General features: G+C 44.7%; 2 protein-coding genes across 2 annotated transcripts; both read left to right on the top strand.

The window, feature by feature from the left end:
* The first annotated feature begins 3,805 nt into the window (after window positions 1-3,805).
* LOC132996769 (ribose-phosphate pyrophosphokinase 2-like) lies at window positions 3,806-11,394 on the top strand. Its single transcript, XM_061067124.1, has 7 exons — window positions 3,806-4,098; window positions 6,675-6,858; window positions 7,968-8,066; window positions 8,669-8,793; window positions 8,980-9,153; window positions 9,423-9,582; window positions 10,213-11,394. Exons 1-7 carry the CDS (start codon window positions 3,977-3,979, stop codon window positions 10,303-10,305), a joined length of 957 nt encoding a protein of 318 aa, XP_060923107.1. The 5' UTR covers window positions 3,806-3,976; the 3' UTR covers window positions 10,306-11,394.
* Window positions 11,395-12,790: 1,396 nt separating this feature from the next.
* LOC132996770 (thymosin beta-12) lies at window positions 12,791-14,943 on the top strand. The gene is made up of 3 exons (XM_061067125.1): window positions 12,791-12,880; window positions 13,811-13,923; window positions 14,085-14,943. Exons 2-3 carry the CDS (start codon window positions 13,824-13,826, stop codon window positions 14,117-14,119), a joined length of 135 nt encoding a protein of 44 aa, XP_060923108.1. The 5' UTR covers window positions 12,791-12,880; window positions 13,811-13,823; the 3' UTR covers window positions 14,120-14,943.
* Window positions 14,944-15,458: the final 515 nt, after the last annotated feature.

Genomic DNA, 15,458 nt, shown 5'->3' with positions numbered 1-15,458 from the left:
CTCCACGGACAAAAAAAAGAAAAGCAGCGTATTTAACTCGTCATCACCTGCACTGTTTCCACGCCGCCCTGAACGGGTCTTTACGCGGCGCCTCAAATTGACTTTTCGACAACATGTGATCACTTTGTTGCCTAATGGATCCATTTTCCTCTCGTGCACGGGCGAGATGCACTTAACCTGCACTTAACCTTTCAACTGTGACAACATCACACATCCCAAAAAAGAGGTTTAGAGGCCATTTTATGTAGCTAGCCGAGTTTTGCTCGGTGGGAAAAGAGAGGAGGAGGACGCGGAGGTGAAGGACTTGGAGTTTTTTCGGCAGGAAATGGAAGGAAAACGTGAGCCGATCATTTTTAATATCCACTCTGAGCATGCATGAAAATCAGAGTCTTCTAGAGCCTGACCGATACGGATTGTTAGGGAGTTTTTTAAAATTCCGATACCGATATATACCAGCCAATATTTAATATACTCTATAAAAATGTCAACACATAGTAATCAAACCTTCAGTGAAAAGAAAAGAAATGTACTTGTGTTTACATTCTACATATTTAAACTCTATATCTCTATTTATTCTGTATATACTAATATTCTTATTTGGAGCAAGTGTAGTGAAACCCGATAAATATTTCAGATTCTTGTTATTACGAGACATTACAGTCTTACTTTATTATAAATAACACCAAATGAAAATCAATCAAACCAACTATATAGAAGATGAATTTAGAAGGTAAAGTTAAGTACGTATAATGTAAACATAAATGCACATCTTTTCAGCCTCACTCATTCTATAGAGTAAAGTTATCGATAGCATCGGTCGGGCTCCGGTGTCGTCCTCTTCCCTTCTCCCCCCCCCCGAACAGATCCGATGCTAGAACATTCAAATCCCATCAGTCACCTGCTTTGTTTACACCCGATTAAAGACGACCACCATGTTTATATAAGTTGATATCATCCTATAAACTTGTACAATTTGACATCAAGTAGATTTTTATTTCTCATCTCCAACATTCCACTTGTTACTCGTTCAATTTGGCTTATCATGTTTTATTTGTTGTTGGTTTTATTTAAAGACGAATCTGAGGTTTTTTGTAGAAACTTTTTTACTACTACTCTTTTCTTTCGTTGCCGTCTGCTCGCGCCAACTTTAACTCTTTGCATGGATTGTGAGTCAGCATGCCTGCTTGTCTATGTAATAAAAAAATGTATTTGCACAATAGAAGAAGAACACTGGAGGACTTAAAAAAAGGAAAACCTCCCAGGGCGCCTCCCCCCGCCCCCAGAGGGCACCAGGCGGGACGGCTTTCTTCCTCTCTGGTGTTCGAACCGTTCAAAAGACTTTTGTCCAAATGGCTCCACTGGGAAACATTTGATATTGTTCTTATTGAATATTGTCTCCAACAAGTGATTTTGACAAGCACTAAACAACATGTATGGACTTTGTTGAGGAGACACGTTCTCTGACAAACCTCTGCCACGTTCACAACTTTTAAAAAAACAAGACTCTCCCAAAGAATGTTCCTCTTTCAAAGATTTTTTTAAACGGGCACAGAAATGACGGATATCTGAAAGGTTGAGAAAGAGTTTGGAGAAACAAAAAAGGGCATCGTCGATTGATTGTCACACCCACCTCAGCCAGTTCAATATATATATATATGTATATATATATCTAGGTATATGTATATATATATAACCACTGTGGCTCAAGAGCAATTCTTGGTTTACATGTAAATGGATTGAAAAGTTATTTTTTGTTTGTTGTTCGTCTCTATCGATGAAAACTGTTATCTTTCTTTGGGACCTACGCTTTGGACATTTCATCTCTGACATCATCTATAAAATATATTTCTGAAAAATAACAGCGTCTCTGGTTGTGTTGACTTTTTGTGTGTCTCCGCGCTGGTGACACCCGGTGGCCGGAGGCATCGTGGTTTCTGGTCGTCCATCCTCGGTCTCTTTCTTGAGAAGACGCTATCTCAAGAACATGTCAAGAAGACCTTGAAGGAATTTCTTCAGATTAAAGTAAATATAGAATTTAGTGGCGAAAGGTCAAGGTCACGTTGGCCTTTATGAACACGTCCTCCTGAGAACCATTTCAAGTTTGGTAAAAATGTTCACTTAGACTCAAGGATTGATTGATTAGATTATTATTTGTGTTAAATTAAATTAAGGGACATAAAAGATGTTCAGCGGTTAAATAAATTCATGTTTCCGACTTTTTCTGCTATTCCAGGAATTTCACATCAATAACGGTCTAGACAATAATCCAGTATCTGCTCTTAACTCCAGACGAGATGGTCACGCTTCAGATTATTCCCCCGATGATGAAGTGGGATTATCAACTGACAGAAAACCTGAGAAAGCTTTTTCTTCACCTCAGTCCAAATCCATGTTTTCACAATCCAAGTGTCAATAATCAATACTGCTTGTTGTGTGGTCGTATAGATCGTGGGATTCCTGAGATGTTTTCAGAAAGATACAAACCCTCCTCGTCTCGTGCACCAGTGTGATTCCTCCTGTTTCTGATTAAGCTCTGGATCTGAAGAACGGCCAAATTATCTGCCCGGCACATGACCATCGTCACCAGAGTGAAGAAGGAAGGTCGTTGGTTTGAGGAGACGTACGAGAGGGAATGAAGTCTCAGCTGACTCCTCTCTTGAGTGGAAAATCTAATTGAGAGAACCAATATCACAAGTGTTCACGCCGGATTTAGGCAAAGTCCAAGGCAGCAGCTGTCAGGTGACCTGCTCCTTTTGGTTTCTGTCTGAGTTTTATCTGACGGCTGTGAGGAGTCTAAAGACCAAAGGGCTGCAAGGCACTGATTTGAGGTTTGATCTATAAAAGGAAAATGGAAGCAGGGGACTGAAGTGACTACAAAAGTTTGATTTGGAGTATTGATCACATGCAAGCATATCTGGCCCACTTAAATGTTATATCATAATTATTTTACTCAAAAAGCAAGAATTATTGCTAGAAAAAGAAAAATTCCAAGAAAACTACAAAATGTGTGCTCAATGTGTGTTGCCTCAAATATATTTGTAAAATATAATACGATAAAAGCCAGTAATCAAACACTTATGAGGCCAATTTAAAAGGGAATGCTCCCAATAATAATTTTTACAGGCCTTCAAGGTTGACAAAGGGGATATTTCCATGCACACATATAGGTGAGACTAATCAAAATACTTTTAAAACAAGGTTAAAATAGTCTTTGTTTATTTCCTGTCAACAAATCCAATATCAACAAGAAGAAAAGCAACAAGTACAAAATAAATGCATATAGTCTGCCGATACCACTTATACACAGACGTTATTTAATTGGCTTCCTGAGGTTTGTCATTAAAAATGGAAAAACGAGACAAACCAACAAAGAAGAATTGTATAAAAATCCTTTATCACTTTTGTATTTCTCCTTTTAAACGTCCTATTTATTAAAATTTTAAAAATATACCACTTTAACAGATACACCCCTATTTTTTCTGTCCTTACCCTTGTTCTGTTAAACTAACATATTCTCTTATATTTAATTTCATCCATTTTTCATCTGTTTTCTATGTTATTGCCTATTTTCATGCTCTTTTAAGACAAATAACTGGATAATTCCTATTGTATTTTATTTTGTAGTGTGGATTATTAATGTATGTTTGCTTTAGCTGTATAAACTTCCACTTGGTTATTGAACCAACACTTGATGAACCCCTGACAGATGCTAACGACCCGGGTGCTAATGGTTCCCAGTCCCGTCCAATGAGGGGAGGTCACTTCCCTTCTCCTCCACAAACACCCGGCCCCCCCCCCCCCTCTCTGCTCTCGGTCCTCCCCGCTGCACAGTGCGATGCTCCGGCTGCAACACTAGCGAACCTCACCCCCACACCTCCGCTCCTCAACGGCCCTCCAGAGTCGTTTCACCCCCTCTTCATCCACCTTCCTCCCCGCCTGAGTCGAGAAGAAGCCCCGGCCGGGTGTTTTTCCGGACATGCCGAACATCGTGCTTTTTAGCGGGAGCTCCCACCACGACCTGTCCCAGAAAGTGGCCGACCGCCTGGGGCTGGAGCTGGGCAAAGTCATCACCAAGAAGTTCAGCAACCAGGAGACATGGCGAGTACCTTCCGCTCCCGACCCGGGGTTAGGGCTGCTCCTCCCGGGGAGCACATGTTGCTTCCCATGTGGACGCGCTAGCTCCGGAGCTAACAATAGTTTAGCACACGTGACCTAGCTAGCCACATGTAAACACAGCGGGCTCCATGCTAAGCTAACTAGCTAGCTGCTTTGCTAGCCCAACTGCGTGTTAAAGTCTGCTAGCATCGTTAGTTCATATTAACGTGAAATGTTAGCGTAGTTAGCTGTTGTGCTACTTCATTTATAGTGAGTCCGCTGCGTGTCAAGCTAGCTAGCACAAGCTAACACGAAGTTGCATGTGTTTTTCCTGAACATGGAGGCCGAGAATCGAACCTGTGATGCTAAGTCACCTGAAGCTAACTCGTCACGGTCCAAACTCCGTAGAGAAACTTTCTAAATGAACAGTTCTTAGCTACGTGGGTTTTCTAAATGTTTAGCCTCAGAGCTAAAGTTGCTAATTTAGAAGCATTTAAAGTTGTGTCCAATATTTGACGTAACACCACCACAACGCAGTCACTTAGCAAAATGGCTACTAGCTAGCTGTGTCCAACCAGGAGACACGTAGATACAAGTGTATAATTCACACAACCATTAAGCACCAGTTTAATGGATTTATAAAGATGCACCTCTTGTCCAATATCAGCGGGGAGGAAGCGCTTTAAATCGAGGGGTGAGTCTGTCCGATAATGGGCTCATGCTAGCTAACTGTCCTTAAACATGGCTTCCACGTACCCCAGGCGATAACGTGGCTCGCAGGGAGCACTGCACACGGCCTCTGCATGTGTGTAACATGTCAGCTCCTGTTAGGGTTATTACAGCCTCCATGCAGGTTAACCCTAACCCTGCATGGAGGTTGTAATAAAGATGCATAAGGTGTTTATTTAGGGGGAAGTGTCCACAACTGCAAAAATCACATGCACTCCATTAGTCTTCATTTCCTCTGCAGCCCAGTTCATTATGCAAACCAGTGTGTGCACGCCCAGCTACAGTAGCCTGGCACGGGACTTCTCTCGTGACTTTAGCCTTGAGCAGATCGGTAAAGGTCACAGGTTTTAACCCCCCCCCCTGTAGGATGGCCTGTCTGCAGAACCCATCACCACGGTGTTCGATTCCCGCCGTGTGATCTGAGTGAACTGTTGATTCGCTGGAACAGTTTGATAATGCATTCTGGGTAAAAGAGCCCTGCATCCACCTCACTACCTATGTTTCCTTTACAACTCTGCCGTTTCCTGGCTTAGACAGGGGGCCCTGACCCCTTAATCCCCCCCCCCTCTCTCCCTCCTGTTGTACAGTTTCCACCCACAACCCTGAAGATCCACGTTCTCACCAGGGAAAGCAGCTGTTTGGGTGACGGGTGCAAAAACAAATATTATTTTCTCATCCTCTCACGCCCTCGGGAGGGGAGGTGAGAACAGTTCGCTGATAGCAGCTCTTCTCACCGGCTCGGAGCGGATTCCTGGGAATGGAGAAGAAGGGAGAACTTGTGTTTGTTTGGGCTGCTACTCAGTCTGAAACAGTGATCTGACTTCTGGGTCACTCCTGGTTCCTGTGTTGTGCCCCCATGACTGAGGCTTCATTGTAGCACCTGTGGCAGGACAGGTTCCGCCGTCCTTAAAGCTTGAAGAGAATCATGTCTCCTGCTTGTCTCTGTCAAACTGTAATCTTTATTTGCTCATGTTTAGATGAATAAAAATGAAATACCCAATAGTATTTGTTAATACGGTTCAGAGAGCAACGACTATTAAAGTGAGGGTCGATGTTTGTTGGTTCAGCTTATCAAGTTTGAGGTTTGCAGTTTATCAATATAATTTAATATCTGTGTATATGAGGGATTAGTTTACCATAAAATATATATGTGTGTAAATATATATAGTAAACTAATCCCCTCTAGGTTTTGAAAATAAGAAATTCTAAACTTGGAATTATTTGAAAGGACCAAACGATAAAGCAGATTAACTGAGAAAATGGATTTAATGAAAATATCATTATTTGTAGCCCTTGCTGGCTCCTGATTGGCCAAGTGGTTGTCTTTGGAAGCTGTATCTTGTCTTTATAGCCGTCCTCAGTCATGACTTAAGTTCTGGACTAAACGAGTTAATAAAGAGTGAGCGGCTGCTGACATGTGAAGAGTTGGCCTCTCTTAAAAACAACCCCGGCCCATGTGACTGTCTGTGCCGGCCCCGACTCTCACCCTGAACAATTGGGAAAAAAAGTACATGTCCACTGATCACATGACCGAAGCCGGGAGGACCTGGTAGTGTCCCACAGTGGAATGTTTCACACGCACACGCTGCCCGGGCTGTGACTCCTGCACGTCCACACTGTGTTTGAGCAGCTTTCCAAACATCCCCACAGCGGCTCGGCCCAAACCTGTTTAACAGTCAAGGTTGTGCCGTCATAGTTACAGCTCTCGTAGATCTATTGTTATAAATGTGGAGAATGTGGCTGCAAAAATGTGTTTATTCATGTGGATTAGTGCTTTTATTTTCAATTATGAAGATTATAAACGTTTCAAGCAGTCATCTCATGCTCTCCTCTCTCTGTTCCTCCCACAGCGTGGAGATCGGCGAGAGCGTGCGAGGCGAGGACGTCTACATCGTGCAGAGCGGCTGCGGCGAAATCAACGACAACCTGATGGAGCTGCTGATCATGATCAACGCCTGCAAGATCGCCTCCTCGTCCCGCGTCACCGCCGTCATCCCCTGCTTCCCCTACGCCCGGCAGGACAAGAAGGACAAGGTGCGCTCACACACACTCAAATCTACTTGTGCTCTTTTCAAGCCGTTATTCTGAGGGAACGGTCACTGCAGCTTCACCTTTAACCAAACGCTTACTGTTGTTGTCGCAGGTTGACATGTTAAGTCGTTTTGCAGTCACGTATTAATGAGAAACTTCACAAGAGTGTTACTGCAGAGTTGAGCTGTTCTGCATATCTGAAACAAACTCATCCAACATACCAGCAGCCGCCTGAGATACTGGTTCCTGGTGCTCGCTAATCTCGTGAATCATTATCTCCTGTTGCCTCAGTTGTTTGTTGATGTAACCGCGAATCGGGTCCAAGTGCCAGCGGCGCTACGGTTTGCTACTAGCTCACCGCAAGAGAGGAAGAGGTATTTTTATTAATGAAGTGTTTCTGCTCTGTCTGCACATGCAGCTCTGCTCATTCAGAGCTTTCCAAAGAAGTGACTCACATGAGGGTGGAACATGTGAGGATCTGTGGTTTACCTCGGCCGAGCTCGCGCGCCGGTTCTTCACTAAGATTTCACTTTGTGAATCGTGCAGAACTCCGTGAATTTCGAAATTTTACGCACATTAACGTCCTGCTCACATTTCACACGAGAATGTTTTTAATAATGTGGAAGATCAGGAGCTGCAAAGAGAAACAGCTCATGATCTGTGCATGTGTTTCCATTTTTTTAAGCAAATGAATTGAGCTCTACCTGGGCTGCACCTCCTGTTTCAATAATCCTGAATCGCATCTCATTTATGTTGTGTTAAAGCAGCGAGTCGACCTCGATTCCTCTGAGCACTCACACAAACATAGCTCAGGTAGTGTTTTGTCAACAAGCCTTGAAGCTCGGTGTCTTGCGTCTACAGCGACAAGGCGTCTGGTTCTTTCAGAAAAACAGCCAAAGCGTGGCAGGAAATTCCAGATTCTAAGTGACGCACCATAAAGGAAAGGTCACAGGTGGACTCGAGTCCTGCAGAAATGTCCTTGGCGATAAGAAATCCACCGCCGTCAAATAAAATCAACAACTTTCCCGTGTGTCCAACAACATCGTGCTGCTTTGTGACCGTTTTCTTTACTTTACTCACCTCAAGCGACTCTGTCTTGATGCTTGTCCCAGAGTCGAGCACCCATATCTGCCAAGCTGGTGGCAAACATGTTGTCTGTGGCCGGCGCCGACCACATCATCACCATGGACCTGCACGCCTCACAGATCCAGGTCAGTACATCGCTGTGGGATCTCAAAGTCTGTGATCGGGTAAAGGGTTTTGGTTAGAAACGGTCTGTAGTTTAAACGATTTAAATATGTATATATGAAACTACCCAGCTTTCTGTTCTGTTAAACCTGACTCCTTCACAAATCCCCCCCCATGGAGTTTCTCTCCTACTTTATTTAAGAGTGCTGTGTTTCATTTTGAGAGCATTATGTCTTCATTTCCTGTTTGGATTTCTGTTAATGCTCTCCCTCTGCTCCTGCCCACACCTGTGTGTCTGCACTAATGTCCAGCTTGTGTCTTCTGTCTGCTTGTGGGAGCTCGAGTTCTGCTCTCAGGTTTAATATTCAGCAAACAGAAAGTCAGGTATCATGCAGAGTCAGCCAACAGGTATCATACTTTGTTCAGAGATGAGAGGAAATGTGCTGTTATGAGTTTCTTTAGACTCATAACAGCACACTCTCAATGTGGATTTAATGTTATGTTGGTCTTTACTTTGCATCCGTGCAGTTTAATTTGATGTCAAACATGAAAAAATTACTCAATTGTTTGACATCTGTGTGATTCCTGAGCTTTCTTTCTCTAAAACCTGTTTGTTTTCGTAAAGGGTTTCTTCGACATCGCCGTTGACAACCTGTACGCTGAGCCCGCTGTCCTGCAGTGGATCAGAGAAAACATCCCTGAGTGGAAGAACTGTATCATCGTGTCTCCGGACGCCGGAGGAGCCAAACGGTGAGATTCAGTGACTGCGTTTCTCATTCACTGTGGAAATAATAGGTTCTGTAGCACCTCAGTGTTGTTGCAGGGTAGATTACTGTCTATATCTATATATTATATAGAGTAAACGGTCCAGTCTGAATTTGGTGTCTCTCTCCTGGCGCTCACTGTCTCCGTCCCTCTCTCTCTCTCTCTCTCCAGCGTGACGTCCATCGCCGACCGTCTGAACGTGGACTTCGCTCTCATCCACAAAGAGAGGAAGAAGGCCAACGAGGTGGACCGCATGGTGCTGGTGGGCGACGTCAAGGACCGCGTGGCCATCCTCGTGGACGACATGGCCGACACCTGCGGCACCATCTGCAAAGCTGCTGAAAAGTGAGTTCCATTTTAAACCCTGTGATGAGAGCGTTGTCTTGCTGTTGCGGATTTGAAACCACATGCAGTGTTTTGCACAAGGATTTTCGTGGCTCTAGCTTATTGACATTCAGCTGATAAGACGCTTTATCAATTGTTGTATTGCGACACAAGTTAACACACACTAAAGGAAACACCTCATCTAAACTTCACAGGAATCTCTGTAACAACTTTGCTCGTATTCGAATACATCGTAAGTGTATATGTATTTTCCTTCCCCCACCTTCTAGGCTAATTGACGCCGGAGCGATTAAGGTCTACGCCATCCTCACTCACGGCATTTTCTCGGGTCCGGCGATCTCTCGCATTAACAGCGCCCCGTTCGAGGCGGTGGTCGTGACCAACACCATCCCGCAGGAGGAGAAGATGAAGGCTTGCCCGAAAATACAGGTACACGTCACACAGTCACTTATCTGGAGCTGTTTCAGCTTCATAACTTAGTCGTGATAACAAGTGGTTAAACTGTTCATTTCTAACGCGACATAGTTGTCATCAAAAATGTCTACATTAAACTCTTTAGAACTGCTTTTAATTTGCTATTTCATTTGTGTTTTATATTTCAATTTTTTTGCCTTTGCCTTTGTTTGCTTTTCATTGTCTTTGAGCATTGTGAAAAGCCACATATAAATATGATATATTCTTATAATTGTTATTATTGTGTAATACCTGTGCAGATGTTTACAGCAAGTCTGTTTTATTTATGTCGCCCAAAGGGACAGAAATGAAAATATGATGAAGGTTTAAAGTGTCAAACAAATTCCTTAACAAAAATCCTCCTCACTTATAAATCCCTCCAGGCAGAGATCCTCAGCTCCACATCACTGGAACTCCATATAAACTCATTTTAACAGAGACCTGACCGCTAGTTTCTTTCTCCACAGCTCGCATTTGAATTTCTGTCCTTGGTCTGTTTTATTCTTATTCTTGATTCCTCTCTGAAGCGACCTCGAGCTTCTTGAAACTAAATACCTCAAAGTTGTGGTTATTTTCCCAAAATGAAAGATTTATTGTTTCCCTTAGGTCATCGACATCTCCATGATCCTGGCGGAGGCAATCAGAAGAACCCACAACGGCGAGTCCGTGTCCTACCTCTTCAGCCACGTACCCTTGTAGAGACCGAGAGAGGGGGGGCAGCTGCCGGCCCGCCACCCGTCCCCCCTCCACCCCTCCAGTTTGGCCACTCAGCCGGCACTGTTGGCCACATATCCTCCGGAAAGGCTCAGAGAGAAATGAGAAAAGGCCTGGTGGTTTTTCTGGCCAGCCCCATGTGACTGTTTAAAGGTCACGCCCACACAGTCGTTGACATTTCACCCAGGAGGCCGAGCGAAATATCACTTCCTTCTCTGAAGTTTGTATTTATGAGTTGCTCTTTTTCTCTGTTTCCTTTTTTTCCCTAATTTCCAGTCTCGCCAACCTTGGAGCAGCAGAGTCTGGCCTTCACTTTAACCAAAGGGTCCATTGTGTAACATAGTGTATTATTTGAAACCTCACTTTAAAAGAAGCATTCCACTGCGGCAAACCTTTTTGGCCACGAGTAATAAAAGTAGTGAAAAAATGAGACGCGAGCACCGTCTCCCTCGGGTGTTTGCAGCTGCTGCAAGTATTAAGATAATAAGGTTATAGTCTAATCATGAACTAGCTACAGCACCATGAACTTGTAGATTGTATTAATAGTTGATGTTCGGCCGCACCACAAGTAAAAAAATGTCGATGTGCCCACGGACGGAGAAAAGAGTCAAATTAGACGACCGGACACTTGATTTACCCACTTCCTCTTTTTCTTACTGAGCTGTATCGAATGTTGTCGCGTCTTTTCCAGACACGCTGCTGCCACCCGGTGGTGACACATCGGTACGGCAGCCTCCTCTAATACCTCCAAATGTGCTACAAAAAAAAACAAATACGTAAACCTTAATAGCAGCTTTCCAATCCCCCCCCGACAGGTTTGCTGTTGATTTAATGCGAGGTGTGTTGGGTGCTTTGCCCATCTTCCAAAAGGTCATGATGTGTAATTGAGCCCAAAGCTTGGTTTATTATAGTGTTATTATGAGATTTCAATCTTGAATTGTCATTAAAAAGAAGTGTGATTGTCATAGCTGTAACAAGGCAGGTGTCACAGTTGGTGAAAAAGCATGAATTCAATTTTTCTTTTTTTATATGTAACACTTTTCTTTGACAATAAAGCTTTGACAATGGCTTAAAGAGACGGTGTCCTGCTTGTCTTGATCGAAGTATTGCAACGTGAGATATCCTGATTGTGCGTTTTACATTTTTACACCAAGACGTGATGACAACTATCTGATTTAGACATAAGTTGAATTTGAGCTCAAGGGCTTAAAATGACACAAAACATCCCAGGAGATGTGGTTAAAGGCTCTGGAATAATTCCAGTAATTATTGTTGTGAAAACCTGTTCTGCTTCTCTGTGCCTGTGTATTCAAATTGCAGCAATTTAACTTCAGTTTGTCAAATTGAAGCAGGACAAGGTGACGTCCTGACTTGTTTGTCTGTAGCCCCACCTTTCCCATCATGCATCATTGTCCAAGCTCTATTGCTGACTCTTACTATGACATCATCACTTTCTCAGCCCCTGACTTGGAGATGTGGTTGAAAGCTCTGGGTAAATTCCAGTAACATTATTTCATTATTCTTGTGAAAACACACTGTCTGTAGCTGTGTATGTCTGTGTGGAGTTGTCTCCAGGTCTTCTGGCTTCTCCCAGTGTCCAAACACATGCAGGTTGGACTCAGGTTGCATGGAGACACTCCATTGAGAGTGAAGCTTGTCTGTCTCTGTCCCCGTGATGGACTGGTGACCTGTCTGTGGATTTGTCTTTATAAAATGTTCATATTGCTGCAGAACAAAGTGTCATATCCTCACTTGTTGTCCCTAAAGGCTCCATAACGCTGTGTCCTACATGTCCCATGATGCATTCTGATAACACTGTCCACGCTGTATCTCTGATGACATCACTCTGGCATCATCAGGCCCCTGATGTAGTAGTGTGATGGTACATGTGGTTGAAAGCTCTGGGAATATTCCAGTAAGTGAGGTATTCATTTAAATTGCTTGACGCTTTGCATTGATGTTTTCATGTCAAGCATTTTTTAATAAGTGACAATTCTCAGATTTCTCTTAACTTCTCACAAATACAGATTAAGAGAAGTCTGAGCATTCATATCGTTAAATGAACACCAGGGGGCGCCGTTCCCTCCCTCGTGCACCCACACACAGGAGAGAAATCAGATTCGACACATTTTGTTCAGTTTGAGTGATTTTCTCAACAATCACAGTAAAAATCAATGCTTTGTTTCAAATCTCAGGACAGATGTGTTAACGGTGAGCAGATGTGTGAGGGGTGACGTCACTTGCTGACGTGTAACAGTGATACAATAAGATGATCTATTGGGCAGCACGTTGCTCACAGGGAAGCGCCATGAATCCGCATGTTTCCATTATTCCTCTTCCGGGAGCTGAAGACCATGTGAAGCTTTGCTGGTTTCCAGTAAGAGGACGAAGGCTTGCAGGTGCCTCGTCCCGCCACTAGGGGGCCCACCGCGGGCGAGGAGCACGGTGATGTCAGCGTCATTAGCATATCTCTGAGTATAAGTGATGCCTGCGCAAAGACGCGCCACTATATTGCTGCACCACCTCGACCAGAGACCTTCATCCACCAGACAGCTCCAAGGTGAGTCCACGTTCATCTCCTTTCTTCTTCTTCTTCATCCACAGCAGGGGCGGGTGGACACGACCAGAGACCTGATGGATGATGTTTACCAGAAACACCAGATATGACATAATGCGAATAATCCAGAGGAGGCAGCTTGTTTCGTGGCCGCGGAGCAGGAGTGTCTTTTGTCCTCTTTACGCACAGACTCGTACGTATCCGCCGGTTCCCTTTGTCACCGGAGCGGAACGCGTCCGGTCCCGTTATAATCTCAAATTAAAAAAAAGGATGCATCGAGGCGTCCCAGGCTTATTTGTTAAATAATTCTAACGGGTTTTATTTTGAAAACGCGGGGTTGACCATGGTGATGGAGCTGGTGAGGATCTGGGCGGTGGTTCCTGCAGATCGCGTCCCCGGGGGGGGGGGAGAGAAGTACGTGACAAGTGGAATGCGGACAAGAGGAAAGTCATCTTTATTCTCCTGATGGAGTTTAATAATAAAAACTGCGCATTTACAGGGAACTCCCCCACCAGTGTTATGTAAATGTGGGATTTGAACGCATTGCACTGGTTTCCATTGTCTGGAGCAGCGTGGTCCCCCAGTGCCCAGCATCCCCACTGCACTGGGTAGACTGGGCTGTGATGGGAGCCACATCACGCTGGGCAGAGCCAGGAGAACAAAAGGAGGGATGGGGGGGGCGAAGAGAAGGAGTCCGCGGCTGCGCACGTAGAGAAAGTGAACAGAAGGTTTTTTTTGGGGGGATGAAGGCAACGCCCTTCGATTCAGGGTCGATTTATTAAAATGCCTTTTTAATAGGATACCTTAAGTTTGGGACTCCTTATATAACCACATGTTTATGGAGTCATTCCCTGCACCTGTAGTTTGCACATCTTTATTATCCATGTTTATTGTCCTGGTTATTAACTCCTCCCCTTCCTCTCTGATCCTCAGACTCTCTGCAACCATGAGCGACAAGCCCACTCTCACCGAGGTCACCTCCTTCGACAAGACCAAGCTGAAGAAGACCGAGACGCAGGAGAAGAACCCCCTGCCCTCCAAAGAGAGTAAGAGCCGTGTGTGTGTCTGTGTGTGTGTGTGTGTGTGTGTGTGTGTGTGTGTGTGTGTGTGTGGGAGGAGGGAGGCTACACGTTGCATCACATCTCGTATGAACCCGGTTCTGTGCTACATGTGTAAATTTACATCTCTCTCTCTCTTTTCTCCGCAGCCATCGAACAGGAGAAGGCGGCTGCGACGTCGTGAAGCCCCCCCCTCCATGTCATGCACTGTACACCCCCCACTCCTCCTCCACCACCTCCTCCTCCTCCCGCATTGCCTTGTTTTCAGTCACACCTTCTTAGCCGTATAACGTTGTAACCGAAATTATGAAAACGACAAACCGAGCCCCGCCCCCCCCAGCCGCCGCCGCACGTGGACGGATGATGCCTTTGCCAGGGCAGTCAGCGGCCGCCTCGGGGGGGCACCACCTCCGCCGCCTTGAGGAAGAGGAGAGGGGGGGCAGTAGTCTTCTTCTACACCACCTGAACCGAGAGAGACCCCCGGCGGCCCCCGAAAAACCACCAACATCCAACTTCCTGTGTGGCTGCGTTTGCACCAAAGCTAAAGGTGTCGAGCTTTTTTAAAAAAACGTTTTTTCCTTTTTGTCGTTTTTCGTCTTCTAATTTTCGGGAAAAAAAAATGCACAACTTTATTTGTACGCCGGCCAAAATGTAAATGCCCCCAAAATTGATACTGTTTTCTGTCACAGTGTTTGTTTCTTTTTTGTATGTACACAAGGTTTAAAAAGAACGTGTGACTGATTCCATCGAGATCTGGGAGACGCACACATGGACCTTCTTCTTCACGGTTGCATTGTAACATGCTTCGGCCCTTTTCTTTCTCAGAGCTATTGGGGATAACTTATCTGTCGTAACCTCTGCAAGATAAAAAACCACCGGCGACTGATTCCATGCATTCGCTTCGAGCCGTAGATCAAAAGTCCCAGTCGTCATGTTACTCTGCCACAAAACCCATTGCCAGAAAATGGAGAAACCGTGAAATGTTGTAATAAAAAGTTTGTTACTAAAGACGTGTCCTCAGACGTTCCTCCACACCTACACACCCGTCTGGGTTCTAACCCACTTCTCACTCTGTGTTGGCAAACAAACCTTCAGCTTTAGTTAAAGGATCAGGCTGTGCCCGACGGAACGGCTTAATGTCTCTGCAGCAGGGACTTACACAGGAGATGAATGTGTGTGTGTGTGTGTTTGAATGTGTGTGTGTGTGGGGAAAGACTAATGGAAATGAAAGTTGTTGGACCACCTGTCATGCTCACTTCCAAACCACTGATGATTACAGAAAACAATAAAGCAGAATGGTCCTGCCATCCAGGAAGTAGACGCAGCCTTTTCAGGAACTTAATCTAAAACTTTATATATAAAACACTGGAAGATATTTGTATTTCTTGAATCTGGGAAGAAGTTGTGTATCTGCTCGCTGGTTTGATACCATCGCTGAGCAGTGGCTTATGGGACGGCGTGCCGTGACCCCACACAGGGCGGAGCCTCAGCGCGGGAGATTTACCTTCGTCCTAAATTAGCCT

This window comes from Limanda limanda, chromosome 23 (genome assembly GCF_963576545.1).
Source record: "Limanda limanda chromosome 23, fLimLim1.1, whole genome shotgun sequence".
NCBI lineage: Eukaryota > Metazoa > Chordata > Actinopteri > Pleuronectiformes > Pleuronectidae > Limanda > Limanda limanda.
The sequence above is the reverse complement of the archived record's forward strand: the minus strand, read 5'-3'. Positions and strand labels throughout refer to the sequence as shown.

Coding starts and splice junctions, on each gene's coding strand:
- LOC132996769 (XM_061067124.1), top strand. CDS start 3,977: ATGCCGAACATCGTGCTTTTTAGCGGGAGCTCCCACCACGACCTGTCC. Junction 8,794..8,979: donor GACGCCGGAGGAGCCAAACG/GTGAGATTCAGT, acceptor CTCTCTCTCCAG/CGTGACGTCCATCGCCGACC. Junction 9,154..9,422: donor ATCTGCAAAGCTGCTGAAAA/GTGAGTTCCATT, acceptor CCCACCTTCTAG/GCTAATTGACGCCGGAGCGA.
- LOC132996770 (XM_061067125.1), top strand. CDS start 13,824: ATGAGCGACAAGCCCACTCTCACCGAGGTCACCTCCTTCGACAAGACC. Junction 13,924..14,084: donor CCCCCTGCCCTCCAAAGAGA/GTAAGAGCCGTG, acceptor TTTTCTCCGCAG/CCATCGAACAGGAGAAGGCG.